Genomic DNA, 23,751 nt, shown 5'->3' with positions numbered 1-23,751 from the left:
ATATATATAGGTTATCCAACGTACCTTTCTCCCGAATTCCTGAGCTCAACGGTTCTCCTGAAAATAATTCGAAGGTACCCGAGAAATTCTCCCTTATATCGTCGATTTTAAACCAGTCCACCAGCTGACGCATTCAAAATAAGAATAAAACTTTCCAAATTTGATTTAAAACATGTGTGAAATATCTGTGCTTTTTGGCAAGGATGAATAATTTACGCCTACCGTTTCCGTACCGACTCGAACATGCGAGTGCGTAATACGCTGTATCCGCCTACGTTGTGTTTTCCCGTGCTTTTAAGTCCAGCATAAACTACCCTGACTACTTTGGATTCCGACTCGATGCGCTGCGGACCGCAACAACGCTTTGGGAAAAGTAGAAAAATAAAAAAAAAATTCCACTCTTTCCAACTACCCCGAATTGAACCGACGCGCGTCCGTTACCTCACCGTGCACACACACACACACCGATCCGCGAACCAGCTCACGCAAGAACTTCCATTCTCAAGGAATAATGATGAAAAAACAAAAGGTAATCCCTTGGGTTATGTATGTATACGTATAGGTACACCTTGAGGTGTACAGGTATACCTATATACCCGTCATGGTTCTCCGAATAAATCCATACAGCCTTCGCGTGATCCCCGTGATTATCCGATGGTTGCATCCAACTTCAAGTTCATCCGAAGGTTGCTCGCTGCAGCTGAAGTTATATCGCAGTAATTTTAGCTGACTAATAATCGCATCACGCAATGTGTCGCGTAAAAAACTCTCAGTGTTTTAGAAAAACAAGCGCGGAAAAGGGATCGACCTTGTTACAAAGATAGGACGTGTTGTTCGCGCCGTGCTTTTATATCAGCGCATAATAATAGGTAATTTTGGAACTTGTGTTAACGCGAGCGAAAATTACGCGAACTTTTCGTCCTACGATTCTTTCGATTCCTTTCGTCGCATGAACTCCGCGACAAAAGGCATAAAGTGTTCGAAATCCTGAACGCGTAGATTCAAAGGAATCGTATGTGGACGTATAAACTCCCTTCACCCCCTCGCCCCCGATCCCTATTTTTCCTCCCCTCTCGTGACGCAGAGAGTAGAAACTCAAGAAGCGCGAGACTTTAGCCAGTCTTCCTGGCGCCGTCTCATTGATTCTCCTCCGAATCTACGCTCAAGGACGCCGCAGATACCGCCCGCGTACGAATGGAAGGGGGTGGAATCTGCGTCATAGAAGCGCGTATATACCAAAGACCGTGGGTTCATCCAACCGGCGAGAGGGTCAATGAAGAAAACTGAGACCCGTATTAAAAATCACCCTGTGTGTATAGCTAACATTTCCTGGCCAAGTAACCGACGTATTTCGGCTCACAACCCACCCAATGAAAGTTCGAATATTTAAATTTAATTTTCACTCGTAATTGTACCGAGTAATCCCGGGCTCGGAAAAATCCGCAATAATCAGTCATTGCGAGGGGATATTTTTGCGTCTAACAATAAGCAAATGTTATGTCGTACCCTTTTATAGCTGGAACAAAATTATTATTTCAATTTTTGTCGTTGTTTTTTTGTAGTCGCTTATTTTTATCATACGGTACACCCCGTATGACACTGCTGCATGCGCGATATGAGTAATCCCGTTTATAGGACGGAATATCACCCGCGCATGCAATGCACTGTACTATGTCGTTACAATATACAGACATAGGTACGTACCTGCTATAGATGAAAAAGGGTCACAGCATTCAACGGCGTATCGCGGCAAAGGAGTAAAGGAAAAATCGTACGAAATAAAACGAAATGAAAATAAGATGAGGATAAAACGGGATAAAAAAATTATTATCATGTTGCTATATCCCTATTTCAGGTCGCAGATAAATTCTTCTCATCTCATCGCCAAGAATATGGTATAAGATTGCCATAGATATATTGAATATTATACCCGTCGTCGTTGTATCCTTTGAAAAAATAGTTCCGAAGATGATTGAAAAAAAATCCGATGACGGTGAGAATAATTAAAATAAGTATTATGATACAGATCTCACGCGTTATAATGAATTTATTTAATAAGACTAGTTTGAATCGCAAACTTTGTTCAAATATGGTTTCCACCTCACCATATGAAATATATTATTTATCTCGAGCTAGCTAAAGCTAACTATTTGTACATTGGAAAGTTTTCATCCACTTTCAATAACACGAATTCTGTGAAGTTCATGATTTTGTAATTGGTGAATGTTCTTCAAAGAAGAAAAAAAAAAAAAGTGCTTAGTTTGAGACAGAAATTTATAACGATCGGAGCGTCTAATTATCGATCGAGTATATCTATGAGAAGAATAAACTAGAAAGAAGATCTGATTCTCACGCCATCCTATACCATAAACTCCTTCATTTGTCAGGAGAAAAAAAATCAAAAAACAACTCTATTAAAGCAATTACTCGAGTAAAAGTAAATGAAAAACAGGTTCAAAGCCAAGCGAACGAAAATGAATGTTAAATCAAGCTACCAATCTTTGCTCCTGACGACATTTTTGTTTTTCTTTCATTTGATTTTCAAATATTCATCTAGTTAATCCAAACTCAAATATATGGGACCTAATTAGGGGCCACTTTGATGGAAAATATGCTCAACAATAATATCTACAATGGACTAATATTATCATTTTAATGACCCGGTACGGTATTAACTCGTAAGTTAAATGCAAGAGAAAGTTCGCCGCAATAACGTGTCTAACAGTCTATGTACGCAGACACCGCGCTAACATTGAGTATAACAATATCATCCGAAGTACATGCACATACCAACCACATAACACATTTATCAAATCTGCAACAATCCACGATGCATGTTAAACCATTGCTAACCGAATATAATAATAATTATAATAAGGATAACGGTATACGTTGTCGAATATAAGTGCACTTCAATTCCGTAGTGCAACAGTTCTCCAACAATATATACAGTTTAAAATGAATTTTAACTGCATACATTATAAATTTCTATGAATTATTCTTTTTTTGTTCACAGTATGAGCCTCGATTTATTCCTGAAACTAATTAATAATGAAATAATTTCAACCGTTAAAATTATTAATCCAAATGGACCTCGAGTAAAAATATATAATATTCTCGGACTACAATAGCAATTAGCGCGAAATTTATTGAAATTTATGGTCAAGATGGTCCCGTAACTTTGTGTTATGAAAAGTTTACCTTAAGTGAAATTGGGAAGTTTTATTCCGCGGATAGTACAGTACCGCGATCGGAGGATTAATTAATTTTCGAGGCATGACGGCACATAAAAACCGTTTATCAGATGAGGAGGTCTCCCTTTTCCAATCAACGAACAAATTTTTCAGTCCCATAACGCACGGCAGGAGGTATACCGTGTTTGTTGCACAGGTATACCCGTAACGATATAACGAGACAATTAGTAAGCAACTCCTGTGACCTTGAGTTACACGGGCATTTTCGCATCTTCAAAGATTAAAATACGTGAAGAAAATTTTTACCTAACGGAACGTGCTTCGCGCAATAATTACGACTGGAAAAGTGACTTCCCGAAATTATCATTTCTTTCAATCGTCTCGGGGGATTGAGCACCCGAGGGATGTAACAACTCCAAAAAAAAAGTAGGAAAGTAAATTAGAGACCGTGGAAATCGTTGGTCATGATTTCAAGGAAACTCGCTCCGAAAATTGATCTTTTCGATATGAGCCGTTTTAGCGGATGGCTCCAAGCGATTCGAGAAAATTCAAGTTTTTTGTTCTTTCAGAAGATCGTAGGTAATAGAAGAATATAGAAATGAAAAGTAATTGAATTTCAAACTCAAGAATTCCGTTCACATTTGTGAGGTGCGACTCTTCGATTCTCAGCCCTGAAAAATACAGTGGAGTGCTGTGAACTTCTTTTTTTTTTCAAATTCATTTAGATCCATTTCCTTATAAAAGATGAAAGAAAGAAACAAATCATTTAGTCACAGTTATTTATTCATAAAACCGCGGTGTGATATTTAAATACGCTTGCACGCATACCGCTTCACTCACCGTGTTAATGAGGGTACGCCCCTGAAGAGGGGCGCGCGTGATTACAGGTTAACCACTTGGAACTTCTGAGTAAAATATAAATGAAAAATTTGTTTACGGATATTTGAGCCGAACCGAGTTCGTTTGACTAAAAAGCCACGGGTATTTGTAGCAGAGAGCAGCTGTGATAAAACGTTTATATTCGCGAATCGCGTAAAGCCAAGAATTTAATTTCTTGTCACGTAGATGCAAAAAAATTCTTCACTTTCTTTTTCTCTTATCTCCAATAATAGGATAAAAGAATTGACCACTTTTTTCGACATTCAATATTCGTTGTTCGTAATACGAAACCGTATCACCTGAATCATCCTTATATCAGATTTTCTTCAAAAATTGAACTCGGCGAGTGAGAAAAAAGAAAAAAATATCGAAAACGAGTGGAAGAGGAAAAAAGGTGTTACATCGAAGACCTTTGAAAATGTGATGGGCAAATATAGAGGCTCTTATTCACGGTTCAAGGAATATAATTCGGGTGGACATACCCCGGAGCCGGAGTCCTGGTATAAAAACGTCACATTTATGATAACGTGAATGGGTTAAGGACACTCGTTTATCTACTTTACCGTATAGATCGCTAAGGAGTTTTCGAGCTGCCATTATAATACATTTATACGTACACAAGTATAGGTATATTATAACCAAGTACATTAGTAGTTCCAAATCAATCACCACCGATTCGTGCCTCGTAAAATAACTCCTTGAGATATATATATCTATGCTCCTGTGCACCAATTACAAAAACAAAACCGTAAAATTAAATCCCTTGGAGAAAAACGAATCATTGCGCCAAGTAGTTGACGAAATTCGTGATGTCCAGCCGTACCGGAGAAGATAAAAAAATTTAGGATGATTTTTAAAAATTGAGCAAAAAAAAACTTGAACATAATTTGGAGTACGTGATTCTTGGCGGGCTGATGAATTGGCATCCGGTATTTTTCGTCCGAAAAGAAATGTACCCTAGAGAATTTGAACGGCTACACAAAAGTCTGCAGTCTGCGCGGAGCGAAAAATCGAGTTTACGTTCTACTGCATCTACGTCGCATAAGAATAGAGTTAAGCGGCGTAAAAGCGTCCGACGTGGACGACGATGACGTTGGAAATATTCGATCGCGCAATGCGCAGTCGATAGCTATAATTATGAGATCTCACCTCTGCGAACATCAATGTCATTGAAATTAGGTTTAAATGAAAGCTTCGCTCCGATTCGCACAGCGAAAGTGCCATTACAGCGATTTCCATATCTCTGAACTGTGAAGATACTCGGTGTCGTTCCGTTCTTTTGAATCGGACTTGGTGCGAACCTCTGCCGAGTCTCATACATGAACTGATCTGCTCAGCCGCTATTCTCAGGACGTCGAACGTTATCAGTCGCGTGGGCGAATAAAAAGGTGAATACACCGTAGAATGTGGGGTAAAAAGGAAATAGCGGAAATAAGTGCCACCCTTAATGCGCGCCCCTTTACCTTTCTCGCCGGGTTTTCTTCTTTCTTTTTTCTCCTTATGGTTCATGGCCGGTCGACGATGGTCGTCGGGTCGGAAGGGAATGGACCCGCGTCGTATAACAAATCACACAATTTGAATATATAAACTTTCTAAAGGATAGAAAAAAAAAAAAAAAAAACCGTTCCGTCCATTTCTTCGGTGGAATTTTTACATCGAAACTCGGAAATTTTCAACACGTACGTACGCTGAAGGGTGATCCGTCGAGCCGCACGTGAATTGCGCAATGCACTTTCTTTTTTTTCTTCATCGCACGAATGATCTTGTCCGCAAAAAATGACACGTCGCCCAGGTTTTCGACAATCCTTTAAAATCAAAGTAAATATTCCTCAAATACACGCGATACTTATTCACAAAGACAGCCGACGTTATTTTACGTTAAAAATTTACTCAACTCGCTGCAATTTGTTGTTGTATGAATCGGAAAGAGCTGCAGTTAATCTCAGTCGCTTTGTGGCGTGAACGTACATGTACGCTTTTCTTATTTTATTTTATTTTATTTTTTTCTCCTACAACTTTTCTACCGTCATTTCTCAAGCTTTCGCCGTCCGCATAGGTACATACATCGGTATATTTAAACACGGTTACCGTACGTGCGGAGAGTTCGGGCTTCGAGGTGAATACATGCATTAAAATAAATCGGCACGAGTGCGATAAAGTTTGATTATAGGTGTAATAATACGAATCGATGGTCGTGAGTAACGAGCGAATAATAGCAGTTAATACCGATCAATTAATTAATTGGAGAAGCGGTTGACAAGTTTTATTACGTTCATAAGGCGTAGGAACACCGATAAATCCGAGTACGTGTGACTATGTAAATTTCCGCGGTGTACCGCCAATTTTTTTTTTTTTCTTTCTCTTTTTCACCTTCGTTCGAATATCGATCCGGCCGTACTCGATTGAGTTACGGAATCTCCGGGAGATGAGAATAAAAAAATTACGCTTCCGCCTCCGTTCGAAGAGGCCGATCGACACTTGTCAGAACCGAAACGTGTTACTTATAATAATAAAAAATTTAACGACACGTAACGATAAGCTCGAGAATTTCGCGCCCGCTGCGCGAGAGCAAAGCGGAAGGGACGTTGACCCGAAAATCGCGGGTCGCGCACGTTCGACGCAATTCCGAAAGCGTGATTTGAATAAAGCCGGGCAAAAGACACCTCTGCCGAGATAAAGGAGAGAGATACAGATCTCACCGCGGAAAGAGATGAAAAAAAATTCCGGTGCGTTTTTGACGAAAAAAAGGAAAAACCAAAGAGACGAGTTGACCGTGCGATGAGTTCAGTTTGCAAGCCTATTTTTCGATCGGATGTTCAGCTTATTTATCTCATCCGTCTCTGTACTCACATCGCGAGATGTATGCAAAAAAAAATACGACCGAGCTAATGCAGTTAACGGGACGATAACGGTGACATGGGGAAGGGGACCGAAAAGTGAATGAAAAAGAATCTTCGAATGGCGACTGAGTCGGAAGAGTGAAAGTAATTTTCCAGGGCAATGGTTGAGAAAATTGACGATTGCTCGATTCGCGTGGCTCGATTCGTTTCGAACGACTTCACCACGTGCTTTTGAAAAAGGGTTGCAAGCTAACCGCTCGGACTTCGCGTATCTTACAGCGCGAGGACATCAAAATGGTATAAATCGTACGGTAATAAGATTTTTCAAATAAATGCAGACGTTCGTTTACTTGAAAATCACAATTCCGTGTGTCCCTACCTCTTTATACCGGCTAATCGTAATGAGACGCCCCTACAGCGCATAAAATCTTTCTAACGCGCCGAGATTTCCTTTGCCGCTTCGCTGGCTCGCTCGAGATTACTATGCAGCTTCTAATTATCGTAAAATAACGAAAACACGGAGGGGAGAAAAAGTAATTTTCTTCAGTAACGTAACGGATAACTACTCTAACCCTTTTCGAAGGGGGTTCGAACGATTCCATTCGTTCGCGTCGCAATAACGCAACCTTTGCAAGAGGAATCTAGTGACCTTCGGTGAATCCGAGGGCCTGCCACTGTTATGTAAATTATATTCGATGTAGTAAACAAACTTCGATTCTATATCCTACCATTGATTTGAATTATCGAATCATCCGCTTCCCCCAGCAACCTTTGCACGGATAAACATATTTTTCAGTCACCGAACAATTCCAAAAATTTTCCCGATCATTCTCCTTCTCACCGATTTTTTACTCTTTGTTCGGTTTATCGCAAAACCTAATCATCGCTATACCGAAGCAAGTCCCTCGACCCTCTCATAATTCTTCCAATTTCCTCTCGTCTTTTTCATCCGTCTTGCTACGGGTACCCTCTTCACGTATTCGGTTTCTGTCACGCGACGATGATAACGATATTAATACCCTTAATGACAATGAAAATAATAATAATAATAATGTCGAAAGTGACGGTAACAATAATGCCGATAGAATCGGACGACGGAAGAATATATCGGCGTTCTGCAGCGAGCATCGCGGCTCTGAGCCTATAGACGACGATGCCATAGAAACGAGATAGGCGGTCGTTCACGGATGCTGTTGACAAGCGAGATATTCTCACTCTACTCAGGGGAAATCAAATTCCGAGTGGGTCACGCGTGTTACAGATTTGTGGTTGTACCGGGCCTGCATCTGATATTTCACTGCGCGTACGGTTTATTTATTTCTTATTTGATTTTATTTTTTTCTCCCGTGCTAGTTTTCAAAACAGTCCCATTCGCTATGATGAAAATCGGCCTAATTTCATCGGAGATTTCGCTCTTATTATTTTGCAGTATAACCACTTTTTCCGAGGACTATACAATTGAGCCGTGATTAATGAACTTGAGCTCAGATTTTGAGTCTTCGTCGTGACATCGAATCAATTCGTATTATGCCATGGGATAACATTACCACGTACCTACCAATACATTGGTATACAAATAAATTTGACAGATATAAACGGAGATGGCAAAAAATCCGGGCGATCTAACTCTCGAACGTATCAAAATTAGTTTAGGGGTTGCTATTTACCCGCACGAAATCGAAAAGATGTTCGAAAGAGGATATGGTATAATATACCGAATAAATTTACTCGCTTTAAGTTGATCGTATAACACGTTACGAGCTTCGTTGATAATTTATTTCGTCATCGGTCTCCCGCACGATGTGTAGATCGTCTTTGAGAAAGTGATGACTGCTTTTTCGAAAATTTTGCGCTTTCAGGTCCAAATTCAATCAAATTACAACGTTCCCTCGTTCACATAGGAAATCTCATAACCTGATACACGTATTTTCTATTCTATTTATTTGTTCTCTCTTTTTTTTTCTGCCTCTTAGAGTCGAGGAATTTCGTTTGCGCGTAATCCGAGCTTCGTATCGCATCGAAACCGTGTAAAAAGCGACGCACTGAATTTATTGCGAATTAGAAACCCCTGAATTAAACTGTACTTTAGGCGATCCGCTTTACGTACTTATTTTCAATTTGTTTTTTTTTTTTTCTGCGCAAATCCTAAATAACTAAAAATTCAAAAACCGATATTCGTTCGTGGAACGAGTAGAAAAGCTTGGGATAAGATATGGGAAGAAATATTGGGTGAACGATACGAGGAACGGGATGCCTACTGAAATATTATCAATCATCTTCTCAAAAGAAGAAAAAAAAAAAAAAAAGAAAAGAAAAAATCCGGAAAGATCCCCCGAGACGATGCTGCAGCGGCGCTCGTTATATTCAAACCACTTCTTTCGACACTTTTCACCAAATTTGATGAAAACCCCATAATTTTGATCGATTGAATTTAAATTACTGGTCAAAAAAGAACACGATGCATTCTCGAAGAGTGTGAAATTACTCATAATTATCCTCCGAACCTTTGAAACCAAAATTCTTATCGGATAAATTGTGTTACTGTTAATTATTATTATTATTATTATTGTGATTACCATTATTATTATTATCTATACACCGTATTCCACATTGCAGGTACGAAGGTCTCATCTAATTAGCGAGATCGAATCAAAGCTCCGACGTTCGTTGCTGATCCTGTTTTACAGGTGAGGGTAACAGAGTTAACAATCAGGACGAAAAAACGGAAACATCTATTCCCAGGTTTTCTGCCGTACAGTAGTCGGGAAATTTGGGACCTTCAACCACCTCAGGGTAATCGAATTTCGAGCGATAAACCTTGTTACAAACACTCTGAAATACAAGATAAGCATGCAAAGGGGCTCTAGAGTAAGCCCGTGGGAAAGTAGAATTATGTACCCACGCAGTTCCTCAGTCGAGGTATAGAACGAAGATCCTGAATTCGTTTTGTTCCTCGCTTTTTTCACATTCCTCGGCTTCGCGTAGCTTAGACGACGACTTTTTTTACTCCAAAAACAGACTTATAGTTGCCGGGTGGTTCTCGTGTACTACGTAAAAAAAAAAAGGACCCTCGGTGAATAATATCTGCTGAAAGTGATGGCCTGTCTAATAGACGAAGATAAAGTAGAGAGAAAAGGAAGAGCAAAAAATGAGTGAAAAAATACTAGAAAAGAGGTTAATAATTTCTACGATTGGAATTGTAACATGAGGACCAGGTACGTTGTGAGGATTGAGGCGATCTGAAACACGGAAAAATGATTTCACAATCATATTATAAATGTCGTTTGAGTTGAACAAGGTTGTATTATAGAAACTCACGGAACTCAAGAGAGGCAAGTTAATGGAAAAACAACCCGCCGCAGTAAAGTTTAATCTACGATTAATGAGATGCAACGAGGATTCCATTCTCTAGAACGAACGAAACGACGTGGATTCAATTATCAAATTGGCATTCTAGGTTTCGTTACCAAATACTCACGTAGTTTCTAACGCTGGACAACGACTTCCAGTTGATGATAATCGAGCCGAGGTTGTTAGCCTGAAACGAAAATTGAAAATTTCTAAAACTTCCGTTTCAACAGTAGCGTTGCATTATGCAATTAGATCTGGAAAAAATTGATATTTTACGGAGTTACCGAAATAGAAAGTCAATGGGCGAAGCTGGACGGAAAACTCGTTCTACAATTACCTCGTTTGAAGTATAGTGGCAGGAAATATGGAGCAACAAAAGCTGCATGACGTATGTGAGTAGCCACCATAAGATGCAATGCACGAGGGGCCATCGAGCCGACGTCCAAAATCGCGTCAATATCAACCAGTCGAATAAAAAGTAGAGAAAACTGACGCTGTGGAGGCACAAATTTATCAACCACACCATAAGTGAGGAGGAGTACTGATGATCCAAACTCTCGCCAGTGGTCATCAGAATGTTATGTAATTGCTGTATCACCTTTAATTGGAAAAAAAAAAAAAAAAATGCATGTCAATTCGCTCAAGTTTCGACATCACGATGACTCACTTTGAAGTCGACCGCGACGTAATTCTGCTTAGCCATTAGGGTAGACTGTTTACTACGAAGGGCCACTTCGTTCAAGTGTTGAAAACGTTGTCCCAGCAAAAGCACAACACCGGAAAACTTCACTATGGATAAAACAGTGGCGAGATAATTCAAAATGTACGCTACATTTGTTATCCAGGTTTCGCCGAATGCCACCATTCCGGTATAATTTACGGCGATCCAAAGCAGAGCGTTTAAAAAACCCATACTCCAAACCCAAATTCTCACTGGTCTTTTCTTCAGCGGATGGCCGAGGTCACGTAATCTCGAATCAAAGTTCTTCAACGTGTTTAGGACTCCGATGAATTCCCTTTGTTTCCAAACGGCCACCACCAAGTTGAAAATCACTATGCAATAATTGATGATCACCTGTAGCATATAGATTTGACGAATGAAAATATTCTTCATACTGCTTGTGTAAAGAAAACAAATTCTCGGACGAATATTCCAGGCTTAGATAAATTCATTTTGTCAATTACATTTTATTACCATTACTTGTACCTCAACAACGCACCTTTGCAGTTTCCACGACGTCAAGTACGGCCGTTTTTCTTTCGATAACGGTGAATTTGTAGACTATAGTATATATTACATAAGTATGTACCAGGGCGCACAGTAAGGAATAGAATCGCCCGTATTTGCTATATACGAAACTCCGGTCGTCGGAAATTGTGAAGGGCGCCAAACCGAAGAATCGCAGTACGTAAAAAAGTGGACGCGCTGCGGTCATCACCGGCCATTCCGGACGATAAATTTTCGGAGGTGGCCGAAGACGGGAAGACAATTTTCTGACCGTTGATTTTACGTCAAAAACACCCCGCGAAACGTGCATGATCTCCAAGGCTGTAAAGTCATCGATCACATATTCGTTGTACGTTATTTTGTATTCAACTTCAACGAAAAAAAAAAAAACAAATATCAACTAACTGTAAAACTGTAAAGTTTGTGACATCGGGTGAGGAGAATTGGCGTACGTTATGAGAGAGATGGATTTTTCAACCCTCGTGAAATCTGACTAACTAAAATCATCCGCCTTTCTGCCGTAATTCTTTTACATCCAATTTTCGTGCAGGTGGAAAGCCAGGAAAAATAATCTTGACAAATGTCCTGCAAGCGCGAGACGCGCGGCGGGTATCTTACGTAGTACGCAAGCATATTGAACGTAAATAATAGAATTCTGTACGGGGATCGACAGACACACGCGCCAACTTTCAGAAAATGTCACATACTCCCGACCGTTCCAGCTATTACACGCCTCCGACTCGAGGTCGCAATTTGAAATATGGAGTACATACGTGTGCTTTTATTATTTTATTTATTTATTTTTTTAACGGTAGGTAATATTACGCAGGTTTGACAAAAGCACTTTCGGTCCAATTATCACGGTCAGAGCATCGGAAAGTGGAATCATCCGTCAACACCTTTTCGTCTGCAGTCCTAGTACGCCTACATCAATCGGCTGACGAGTAAGGACCCCCGGAACGTGACACGTGGATCACAAATACATGTTGGGGAATTGAATGAAAAAAAATTTCTGATATTTTCACCGGAATCCCGGTCCCACGTCGAGACAATACCGCCAGATTGGGGCATTCAAAAATGAAATTCAGACTGATGAGGATGAAAAAGTCATTAAAATAAATTGGCGTGTTTGTCAACAGGGCGTCATTCGTGGCGAGTGAAAATATCCCTCGAATAAAAAATCAAGGGTGGATGTATTGGGGATGAAAATACGTAAAAAAATGTACAGGTATAGCCTAGGTGATGATAATCCTGAAAATGCGGTTCAATTTTAATTTTCAATCTCAAGTTTGGTGCACGTTTGTAATGATGAATCGGAGAGACCGATATGAGAGGTGACCGACAAATTAATTTACGGAGTGAAGGTAGGAAATCGATGAAGAATAACAATTCGATTATGACTTTGAGTATTCTCCAAAACTTACCGAATATAATATTACAAGGGGGATGTCCAAAAATAGGAGACGTCCTTCCACAGGCTTTTAATGAATGCAATATGACACAAATGTAGAATTTTGATATTGATAGAGAATGACTGGAAGGTATACAACGCGAAGCCTTTAGCTGTGCGGGCCGTCAACTGAGCAAGCATACTTTGAAAATGTCGAGTATTTTCCAGCGCGAGGCTATCTGCACTGGCGGAAATCAATTTATTATTTATACAAAACGAACACCTAGCCTGCATCAGTTTTCTTCAAAACAAACCAATTAATTATACTAGAAACGGCATGTACAGCTAACAGCTAATATCATCGTGACAAGGAAAATAGCAATTTACTTTCTACCAATCCAACTGCACCTGAGAACTCAAAAACAATTTATGGTCTGCTCCTCTGTTAACCACACGGAAAATGGCTACGCGTATGAATTGAGAATAAAAATTATCGCAATAAAGCCCTTCTCGAAAAAGTCATGTTCATTCAAACTTTGTGACGACACTTTTTTATTCGTACGTCAGCGAAAAAGCAACGGGAATATTCAATTTTTTCGAATGAACGATAATCTTGCTCATTACATTAAAAAGATCGATTTGACTAGCAGATTCAGAAATCGTACCAGAAATGCATCGGAATAAAATCATATGAAAGATTCTTGTTCTTGGTCTGAAAAACGAAAATCTATTAAAAATATCTAGTTATAGCCAGTTTGACTATCCAAATTCGGGAATAAACGAATTTTTCCCTTGGTGCAAATAGTATTTTCTCGGTCTGCAGTGCGAATAAGCATGCGGTATACCCAAGACATGGCATATTTGCACTATTCGGATCTATAGTCACCATTCGGCAAACTAGTCTTTCAAACGGTGTATACCTTCCGGGTGAGTATGTGTGTATGTACGTACATACCAATGTTCATGTAAGTACCTGTACGAAGATTATAACCTGTCGCTGATAATTGAAGGTACAATGAGCATGGCATGTGTGGATTATAGCTTCTGCATACGATATTCATTCCGTGCTATTCTTGTGTCAATTTACACCATCATATACAACGTGAACGAAGAGGTAAACAATTTATCCACGCTATGAAAATTATTCTAAATCATAATATCCGTATACAGTTTGAAAAAAGTCCACGCGAAACGTACGAACGAAACATTTATCTAGCTTGTAGACACATTAAGTTTGCATGTAGATGCAGAAAATATGTCACTCATGGAAAATTCCAACGGTATGCATAGCTCGATCTACTGCGCTGAACAAACGGAAACTCTCGATTGAATCCCGCAAAATTTAGCCATTTCGGGACCTACCCCGAAGTAATACACTTACACGCCAAGTTTAACACCCAGGCATCGTTCGTTCAGATTTTGTAAAATTAACTCGATGATTGAATCCAATTCCGAAAGTAATCAGCATACGTGTAACCGACGATTGATGTAATTACACGGAGAAATGCGATTCAAATGTAAATCAAGTCGCGTTAACTCGATTTCGGGTATACATTATCTACCTAATGTCTTCATTCCTAGATACGCCTACGCCCTATTTCGCTATTGCATCTAGAATTAGATGTCGTTTGTCGAGTGACTTGGCCGCTGGTAATGTGATTTCCACGACGCGGAGATTCCCAAATGGACTTGAATTTTCTGATTTCAAGGCGCGAAGTAAAACGGAATATGATTCTAAGATGAGTTTTCCATACCGCTGCAACAACGTATAAGAAAACTTACTTCTCATCTCTTGGTTTTTTTTTTTTCTCCCCTTTGAATTAGCGAGAATTAATTAACTTTCAAATTACACGACCTGCGTATAACTCCGTTACTGCATTGCGAGCTGCGCATTCGAATAACGAACAATCTAGAAATTCAAGCTCATGACTCACGCGGTCCAATGTACAAAGCTACGTCCTTATTTTGTCTTTCATATGAAAGCTCGCACGCATTCATGAATGCATACGTAGCTGGGGAGAATCCTCAGCAATATATAAGGACAATGTATTCGCACACGTTTCTACCGCCGAAGAAAATTCATCCCCTCTGAGTGCACTCAACCCTGAAGCATACCGAGCGTTGCCCTCGTGAAAGTCAATGGGATGCACATCATCCTAAAGAGAGCATTGTTCGTCGCCCCGGCGCCGACCAGACGACTTGCACCATTCTCCGACGAAGCAAGAGAAAATTACTAAGCATCGCGATGGCCTTGTCGACTTCCTACCGTCGCCGCATTTACGTGATGCGATGCGAAACGTCGAGCTAGGATTACGAGATCGTTAGGTCTATTTGGATGTGGCGAAAGCTTCGTCTACGCTCTCGCGTATACCAGTGACCGAGAACACTATAAAATCCCCCCCCGCCATCAACGGCCGTTCTCAATGGAATCTCACCGCTGCGTTTTCATAATTTTCCATTTAAACGTAACTTCCAAATCACTAATAGGTTTACCCGAGCACGTTAGACGGAATGTTATGAAATTTTTCCGCCTTTGAAAAAAAAGATCATAAAATAAATAAGTTTTAGCAAATTGAAGGGTCCAACCGAGTCGATGGGTAAACTTTGCGTTGGGGTTATTCTCACGTGCCACGATACAAGAAAACTACATTTATCCAATGCTATCGGCTACCCACTTAGCTTTCCAAGTTCTTCGAAAGGGGAATTTTGATTTTAAAGCCACCGAACGGTCCAAATCCCCAATCGAAATACAATAAGTATAGCCCCGAGATTGGTATAGATAGATTGTGTTAGGCTTTCGATACGACCGTCGCATCGTGCTGAATAAATATATGTATGTATCGCATCCATCTATCCCCATATAACTCGGTGCATCGATCGATGGCGAATTGAACTGAAATCCTCGGTTTTTTCCCCTCGATTATTATCAATCCATATTCGCTCTAACCGTGCGAAAACACAAAATTTATGATTAACAATTTGTCGATATTTTCCCGCAAACGAACATTGATAAACTTATGAGTTTACAAAGGATCAAATTGTTGTTCGAAACTAATGAGAATCGACAACCTGACAGTGATGTATACCTACCCTTTTTCCGATACGTATAATAATCCAGTGACATTAATTGATTATTCAGCCGCGTGAACTGCAAGGAGCGCAGCTGCAGATGACTGCATCAGTATATCTACGATGGTATATTTCAGATCACATGGACGGCTGTCTTCGGAATATATTCACTAGTGAAGTGTATTAGATCATCAATTATACACTAATAATTCCTATGGAACCGAAGTTGTTTAAAATAAACAGTAAAACTATTCCTACCTGTAACAGTATCACGAGCTCCATAATTAAAATTAGCTGTGCAGTCGAATATAAGGTAACTTTAGAATTCACAACACGAGACAGATAAATTAAAATGAATCCTGTTTTGAACAGTTGATAACCAATCGAAACTCGAAATACCATATGGAACTAGACGAACCTTATGAAATTGATCGAGTTATCGCCAATTTATCGATCCAAAAAGTGTAAAAACAAGAATATCTCGATGAGAAAAATTCGTAGCCAAATTCGACCGACGAATTCGTGTTCCTGGGGTCAAATTACGTTAGAAAAGTGTAATTCGATCGATTTTCAAAATTCTTCATTTTTGGCCCAAAAATCGAAAAAATCCAAAGGGGTACCCCTTGGAATTTTCTCGATTTTGGACCAAAAAAAAATATTCTATTTTATGTGCTGTTCTTATGTATTTTGACCTCAGGAATTCGAATCCACAAGTTAAATTGATTTATCTATAAAATTGATCGAGTTATCGCCAATTTTTCACTTTTTGGAGCAGAAAAATTGGGATATCTCGAAAAGAAAAATTCGTAGCTCAATTTATTCAACGGAATTACGGGACAAAAATTTGTACGACGAATGAAATCAATGTGGCGCGCGCGTGCAAAGCTGGTTGTACTAAATCAGAGTACATAGTATATTCGACTTATAAAACAAAGACTAATCGGTGATTACGAAGGCGCCACATCGGGATGAAAAAATGGCTATCAGCAAACGTCCCCTAGTGTCTCCGTCGTAGCCTAATGCCTTTCGGGCATCTTGATAAATATCCGATGGTTGATCGCTGAAAGAGTTAAACAGAAGAACCAGAGTTAATGTGGGATATCGATTACGCGGTGTATAGATTTGAAATAAAAGATGTCGAGAAAATAAAATCGATGTGTGGGAGCAAAAAAAATTGACAGGAATTACTGCGGTAAATTAGATTGGAATTACTATAAATTGCACTATTGAAATCTCTGCAAACAAAACCCTCTATATACGCTAAATGATATTCATTGGAAATTGATCTATACTCCTAAAATCTGCGCGCCATAAACCTTCGATCGGGCAGATAATTTATGTGCATGAGCGATCTAACGGGCTACACTGCGATAGTGAATTTCCAATTTACATCATTCAACAATTGACAGATCAAACTGTTATGCCCCGGAGTATTCGCTGCAGCACAGAGACCACCAACGGCAACCAGCAACGAAACTAGGTACTTTACTTCGCCTAGCTTACCCTAATCTCCTTAAATTCTGTGGTATACGGATACATATACCTATACCTATACATCCAAAGAACGAGAACTACCTCAAAAGTCGAAAGTGGCGAGTAACGAGTAAGGAACCCACCAAGGAACTGGTTTGTAGTTGGAAGAAAAATAAGAGAGAGAATCCCTCTCCCAATTTACGGCGTACCTCGCAATCTCTTTTACTCGTATACGGTTTCAGCGAATCCCACTATCCGCACTTCACTTTTCCAGCCATGTAATATGATTGGAACGAATTTCACCCTTTGAATTTTCCGCAGCGTAGCCGTTACTTCGAAAAATAATACTCATATAAGCTTTATTGTATTTGATGCTACCGAAAATCAAATTCATCATCTTGTAGTTACGGTGTCAAACCGGACTAGTTTTCACAATCCGTAAAGTTTTTGGAGGAATTAAATAACCCAAAGGATAATTTGTCGCAATTCACTTTCTGGGTTCAATCAGTAATGGGTGGTTCGTGTTAAAAGACGCTTTTCTTCTCTTTATGCTACAATTCAATCGCCCGCTCTAAAAAAATACTTCAAGTACTCCTGCAAGAGCCAAGTTCTCTTTAGAGGCCCTCGCATGGAAGCCCTAAAGACGAATCTATGATCCTTTATGATCAATCGGATGATTTCTCGTCCGCGTCGATATTCTTTTAGCTTCCCCCTTCTTATCCTGATCCAAAGTCAACGCTATATCACCGGCGATTTCAAACTCACACTGATCCCTCACACATCCAGCTCGGCCACATCCGGTATATCGTCGGCATAACTTTGCCCTTCTCAACCTTCACGATATCAGCAGTGTATAAAGTCGTTGCAATGTCAGACTGCGAGAGCCAGTGCGAGAGAACGCTAATCGTAAAATCGATACACCTTTTCAAGGCACCGATAATCTTTTATCATCCACGACTTACCGTGACAAAAAAATATAACGCTCAACCGCATATCTAGATTTGAGTTGAACAATTACTGACCACTATTTATCCACGTTGAAAAAACAAATTACTTGTTAAACGACTGCCTTCGCTAGATCAACTTGGAAAAGGTGAACAGCAAAGAGACACAACTGAGACACACCGTAGGCGAAGTAGATACCGAACACGAATTTAAAAAATTTCAAATTCGAATTCTCACCAACCCTTTGCCGCATGCAATAGTTTCGGAGGCAGTGAGTAATTTCCTTCGTATAGCAATAACTGGTGTAGATCTCTACGAAATTGGTGACAGCCGAAATGAAAGGAATTGGAAACATCTGCAAGCGGTAAGAAACCAGTAGTAGGTCTGAATCCGTTGCCAAAAGTCGATAAAAGCCCAGTAGGTAACTTGATTTCACTAGCATTTGTCATCCACACAAGTGATGTAGGATTTTCAGACACGGCGAATAGGAAAATAAAAATAAGTAATATAAACATTAAATTTTTTTTTTCTTATTTTGGAGTAATACAATTTTCGTTTTCCAGATCGTTTCACGTACTACTATTCTAAGAAGTGATCCTTTTTCGAAGGGTGAGCATTTTTATCAGAGATTACTCATTTTAATAGTGACAAAAAATGGTATGGTAAAAATAATTTTATGCAACTGTCTGTAATTTGGTTTTAAAAGTCTGACACGTCCAGGAATTATTGAGTGTTAATGTCTTCTCAACAAATGTTACGTTATTTAATCCATCGACTAATAATATTGAATGTGTTCTGGTTCCATATTCCACATTTGGAACGCGAACGAAGATAGAACTCAAGTCTTCGTACCAGTTTGGGGCTCTTCGTTGTAGTTCGGGGTCTGGCAAATGTCTAAAAAATTTAAGTCAAAAAGCAGAGTGACAAATGTTAGTCCTGTGATAAGCGGTATCTACGAGAATAAATTGATCTTCACCGCAATCACATTTCACAGCTACAGAAACTCTTACTTTTCATCCCAGGTCAAGAATTCCAAGAGATTTTCAATCATCTTATCCTGCTCTCCCGTAGTCATACCTCGGATGATATTTCTAAATTTTTTCTTTCCATTACGGACTTTGGTGAAAGGTTGGTCGATTGCACTGTTACCAAGTCCTAAAATATCATCCGAACACTTTTGTAGTCCTGAAGAATCTTGCGCGCTGCAGAGTACCGACACGTCCGCATTCCTGGAAAAAAATGAGAGTATTCGTGGCACAACACTTTCGAATTTGCTAGTTTAAATAATACATATGGTTATTAACTCTGCGACTATTTATTTCGTTTTTTCCTAGAGCTGTGTTGCTTAAAAAATATCTGAAACTCTTCTGGATTATTATACGGGCGTACCATAAATTTATAAGTATTAAATTGTAGGGATTATATGCTTGTTCAATGTGATTTTCCTCATGCAGTTTTGTGAGGTATTCATCGGCGGATACGTTGGAAATGATGTAATCAGAAACGAGATGACCACGGCCTTTTCCCGGAGTTTTGGACGACCTCTTTTCGCCTGTTAAATTCAAAAGTGCCCCGCATCGTCCACCTCTGCAAAATGCCAACCAGGTGCCCCCTTCCTTTCCAGATTCCAAGTCTATCCCTGTAACAACCACTCTGAGTTGGGTGAAGTTTAGAGCTGTAATCGTTAATTGAATCTTCAGTCGAAGCATTGTCGAATAATGCAGACCTAGGAATCTGTAATTTTTTAATGTTTGGACTTTCGCGGGTGTTACGTCAGACGAGACAAACTGCTTTCAATATACATCGATATAAAGGCGAGCATCACGTTTTTCCTGAACTTTTCTACATCTTACCTCCCAAGCATTCAGGATAATTTTTCCACCAGTGAGCAGATGCAGTTGGTCGATTCAAAGCTTCATCTCGATTAAAGGCCAAAATTATCCTATACGCATTTCCATCGGCTTTGGGGTTTCGATAAATGAACGTAATACACATGATGCGTGGACAACGACCGAACTACTACTAATAATGTGCGTTTCACCTCACTTGATCTGTTTATGGTATTATCACAGCATAAGGATCCTGTGTCACGGTCCGATAAGAAGTGTAAAAAAATAGGTTCATCAGTATGACTTATAGGTATCATGAAACTTCTCAAGATTGTAATTCTAGTTTCATTGTTTTTCTTCAACACAATATGCAGACTATTTTAACGATCAATGTCTATGGTAGTACTAATAAATCTACAATGTTCTACTTTCGTATGTCTAATATTGCTTTGAAAATCACGATGCGAATTTCAAAGATCAGAAGAATTAGGCCTTATTGATACAACACACTTGAATTTTATTTCAAATTTTTTGGTAAAAAAGTGATACCTTTTGTTCTTAAAAACATTAATTAAATATTAAAGTAGTATCAAAATAACCAGAAGATATACATATATTCTGATTCCTGTTTTATTCGAAATACAAAGTATGCTTAAGTATATTTAAAGTAATGATTTGTGTCAGTGAATGAAATCTGATCACAAATTTTAAGTGTTTTTTGTTTAGATTACGGAATCATTCTTTACATAGAATAGCTGATCCTTAATGAAATATCAAAATAGGCTTAATTACATCAGTGAAAACAATCAGTATAATGGAAGCGGCTCTTTGCTGTAAAGCATTTTAACAGGTTGATTTTTAGCTCTGTCTATTGCTGCAAGAGCTAAGGTAACAAGGTTGTTGTGAATTTTTTCTAGATCATCATTTCCATCAATTGCAACCCAAGTCTCATCCATCAATAGTCGAAGATTGGCTGCAACTTTTTGCTGAATTTGATTACAATCAAAACGTTCCTTGCCCCAATCACTACGTAACATCTGTGACTTTGTATCTACTTCAAGTAAAGCAACTAAATCTGGTTGAGGAAGTCCACGATCAGGTTCTCTGCACCAAAACAGATCTCTTCCTGTGGTTGCTGCTGTATATGCAGCTCCAGATGCCGCATACCTGGATAGAAAAGAACCAGACTTATACTGACTTGTTCTCAGATTCAACCGAAGATAAGTTCACAATAGTCAAAAACTAAATTTCATATTACTCTTCTACCCATGGAATTTAGTTGCTTATAGGTTTGAGCGTACCTATCAACAACCAAAGTAATGCCGGAATTAAGGGTCTTGATAATTTCAGTGGAGCACTCCCATCTGTTCGATGAAAACAAAAGGTGAACAGTCTCAAATGGTAGTTCCTCATTCCGGGACAGAAACTGGTCTATAAGTTTCCCAACCACGGTTGTTCTGTCTGAAAAAAAAAATTAATCTTGTGAAAAAAGTTGGGAATTACTATTTGAATCTGGAGCAATTTTATAGAAATCGTTTCGATTTGCACGAGAATATAAATATGAATGAGGGCCTCTGATTTACCACATGGAGCCTCAAAACACCATGGTACTTTGAGATGCTATAGATGGCCTGGAGATGATTAGCAAGAGCATGAAGGTCAGGTTAGGTTCAATGGAACAAAACCTGACGAGAAAAAGTTTTGGTTTAAAACTTGTCTTATCGTCGTACCAGGAAATCTCCGAGCTTCGGCTGATATTCCAAGTAAATTGAGAGCATCCACTAATTTCTTCACTTGTGTCGATTTTCCCGCTCTGTCACAGCCTTCTAGTACCAACAGCGCGCCTCGTTTACTTGTCATAATTATTAGTCGATCGCAACTGTTGTGATAAAATAATACCTTTCAAAACTAAACTAGCTGCAACGAACTAGACCAGTGAAATTTATACCCGCGAAATAATTACAAGTTATGATCACGATCACGTTTCAATCAACTGGAGCAGTGAACTGGTACAGTGAACCAATGGCTCAGCACTGGAGCCGTTGACTGATGCGCTGGAGCACTGGATATTCAAGGCAAGAGGTCGTGTGACTTTTTTAGGGTCTCTTTGATGTCTACTCAATGAATTTCGGGGATTTACATTTCAGTAGAGTATTCCTATGGTTATTGCCTAAGCATATATTTTCCAAATAATTTCCAAATGCTCATAGTACGCCTATGTATCCTGGTGTGATCGTTGAGAGCCACTGATATATGTATACAGCGAAATTTCGGTGAAACGGGTTGCGATCAACGTATGTATCGAAATATTTGAATTTCTCCGCGTACTCTCCGCTGACTCCGGCAAGACTCGGGTTTGCTCGTAAACCGGGAAATTCAAATATTTCAACACACGCGTTGATCGCAACCCGTTTCACCAGAATCGCACGGTATATTCTATTGAGGGTAGATGGAATTTTGCTTTCTGGTTGCAAACTTCAATGAAGTCTGAAGGTTAAAATAGAGCGTATTTTCAAAACCGATATTTGTGCTAATGTAATAATAACACTTAGCGCGTGGATTGAATATTGGTAATTAGCGGTATGCATGTACGATTATTTGAGCATGAAAGCAAAAGGATGATCAATCATTTTTTTTTATAGTTAACACAGATCCAAGTCAATATTAAAATACACATGCATATAGACATGTATGTATGTACATCGATGCTCAACGTTCACCGTGAATGGCTTATTGTTAATGATAACATTACATAAGTAAACTCATAGTTCAAATTGGTCATTAGAGTGACGCATTCGTTATTTCTTGAAAATTACGATAATGACTTTTTCCGCAACTAGAAGTGTGAAAAATGACTATTCATAAAAACGGAGTTTTCTGGGGAACGGAGTATAAGGCAAAGCCGAGCAATTTATTTTCAGTAGAGGACAAACTTTGAGATTGATACAACATGAGTACAGCTACCTTACTTGTAATTTTAGCGGTAGCTTCGACTGCGGTCGGATCACCAGGTGAGCCGTCATATTTTTCCATATTACCAAGAAAGAAAATTTGAAATCACTACAGCAGACTTTTGGTTTTGCGTAGACGCTATGAATTCTTGTAGTTCCCTGGAGCAATACAATGCTTGTGGCGTATCTCCAGGTTGCGTGCAAACCTGTGACAATCTATCCGTAGGTCTCGTCTGTGCAGCGGTACGTTGATTTGTTTATAAATTATGGTCCATTTTATAAGCTACTAATGCGAGAAAATTGTTTATGTAAAGGTTTGTGTTCCCGGATGTTTCTGCGTAGAAAATCATGTGAGGGAACACGCGAACGGACCTTGCATTCCGATAACCGACTGTCCTTCGTACCCGAGAACTAATGGTTAATAAATAGAGTCGTTTGAAATCTTCTGCTTATGGAAGTATGGTAGTTGAAGGGCTGTGATGCTGATTAGTTTTTTCTGTCTAAAAAAATATCAACACATTATGTAACGATTATTTATAATAAATTGCCGCATTACCAACGTCAATTTTTCAGTGATGCACATTATCGACCTATCCTTTTTT

The 23,751-nt window shown here is 39.2% G+C and overlaps 4 protein-coding genes across 6 annotated transcripts; 1 reads left to right on the top strand and 3 right to left on the bottom strand.

The window, feature by feature from the left end:
* Positions 1–8,360: 8,360 nt before the first annotated feature.
* LOC105694005 (putative gustatory receptor 28b) lies at positions 8,361–14,763 on the bottom strand. 3 transcript variants are annotated; one of them, XR_002305474.2, is made up of 8 exons: positions 12,917–14,763; positions 11,485–11,813; positions 10,932–11,339; positions 10,602–10,862; positions 10,392–10,451; positions 10,232–10,321; positions 9,812–10,152; positions 8,361–9,745 (listed from the first exon to the last, which is right to left on the bottom strand). XR_002305474.2 is itself a non-coding variant. In XM_020850548.2 (7 exons), exons 2-7 carry the CDS (start codon positions 11,800–11,802, stop codon positions 10,099–10,101), a joined length of 1,191 nt encoding a protein of 396 aa, XP_020706207.2. In that variant the 5' UTR covers positions 11,803–11,813; positions 12,917–14,763; the 3' UTR covers positions 8,362–10,098. The 3 variants fall into 3 exon arrangements, 1 of the variants encoding a protein (XP_020706207.2); XR_002305473.2 differs by having other exon boundaries at positions 8,362–9,745; positions 9,816–10,152; XM_020850548.2 differs by having other exon boundaries at positions 8,362–10,152.
* Positions 14,764–18,877: 4,114 nt separating this feature from the next.
* Positions 18,878–20,683, bottom strand: LOC105694015 (transport and Golgi organization protein 2). The gene is made up of 4 exons (XM_012414308.3): positions 20,223–20,683; positions 19,759–20,008; positions 19,380–19,598; positions 18,878–19,263 (listed from the first exon to the last, which is right to left on the bottom strand). Exons 1-4 carry the CDS (start codon positions 20,362–20,364, stop codon positions 19,044–19,046), a joined length of 831 nt encoding a protein of 276 aa, XP_012269731.2. The 5' UTR covers positions 20,365–20,683; the 3' UTR covers positions 18,878–19,043.
* Positions 20,684–20,812: 129 nt separating this feature from the next.
* LOC105694014 (thymidylate kinase) lies at positions 20,813–22,898 on the bottom strand. Its single transcript, XM_012414307.3, has 3 exons — positions 21,929–22,898; positions 21,500–21,659; positions 20,813–21,365 (listed from the first exon to the last, which is right to left on the bottom strand). Exons 1-3 carry the CDS (start codon positions 22,056–22,058, stop codon positions 21,005–21,007), a joined length of 651 nt encoding a protein of 216 aa, XP_012269730.2. The 5' UTR covers positions 22,059–22,898; the 3' UTR covers positions 20,813–21,004.
* A 150-nt stretch (positions 22,899–23,048) lies between these two features.
* Positions 23,049–23,714, top strand: LOC105694017 (chymotrypsin inhibitor Ani s 6-like). Its single transcript, XM_012414309.3, has 3 exons — positions 23,049–23,209; positions 23,286–23,392; positions 23,464–23,714. Exons 1-3 carry the CDS (start codon positions 23,149–23,151, stop codon positions 23,569–23,571), a joined length of 276 nt encoding a protein of 91 aa, XP_012269732.1. The 5' UTR covers positions 23,049–23,148; the 3' UTR covers positions 23,572–23,714.
* The last annotated feature ends 37 nt before the right edge of the window (positions 23,715–23,751 follow it).

Source organism: Athalia rosae, chromosome 2, assembly GCF_917208135.1.
Source record: "Athalia rosae chromosome 2, iyAthRosa1.1, whole genome shotgun sequence".
NCBI classification, from domain to species: Eukaryota; Metazoa; Arthropoda; class Insecta; order Hymenoptera; family Athaliidae; genus Athalia; species Athalia rosae.
The sequence above is the reverse complement of the archived record's forward strand: the minus strand, read 5'-3'. Positions and strand labels throughout refer to the sequence as shown.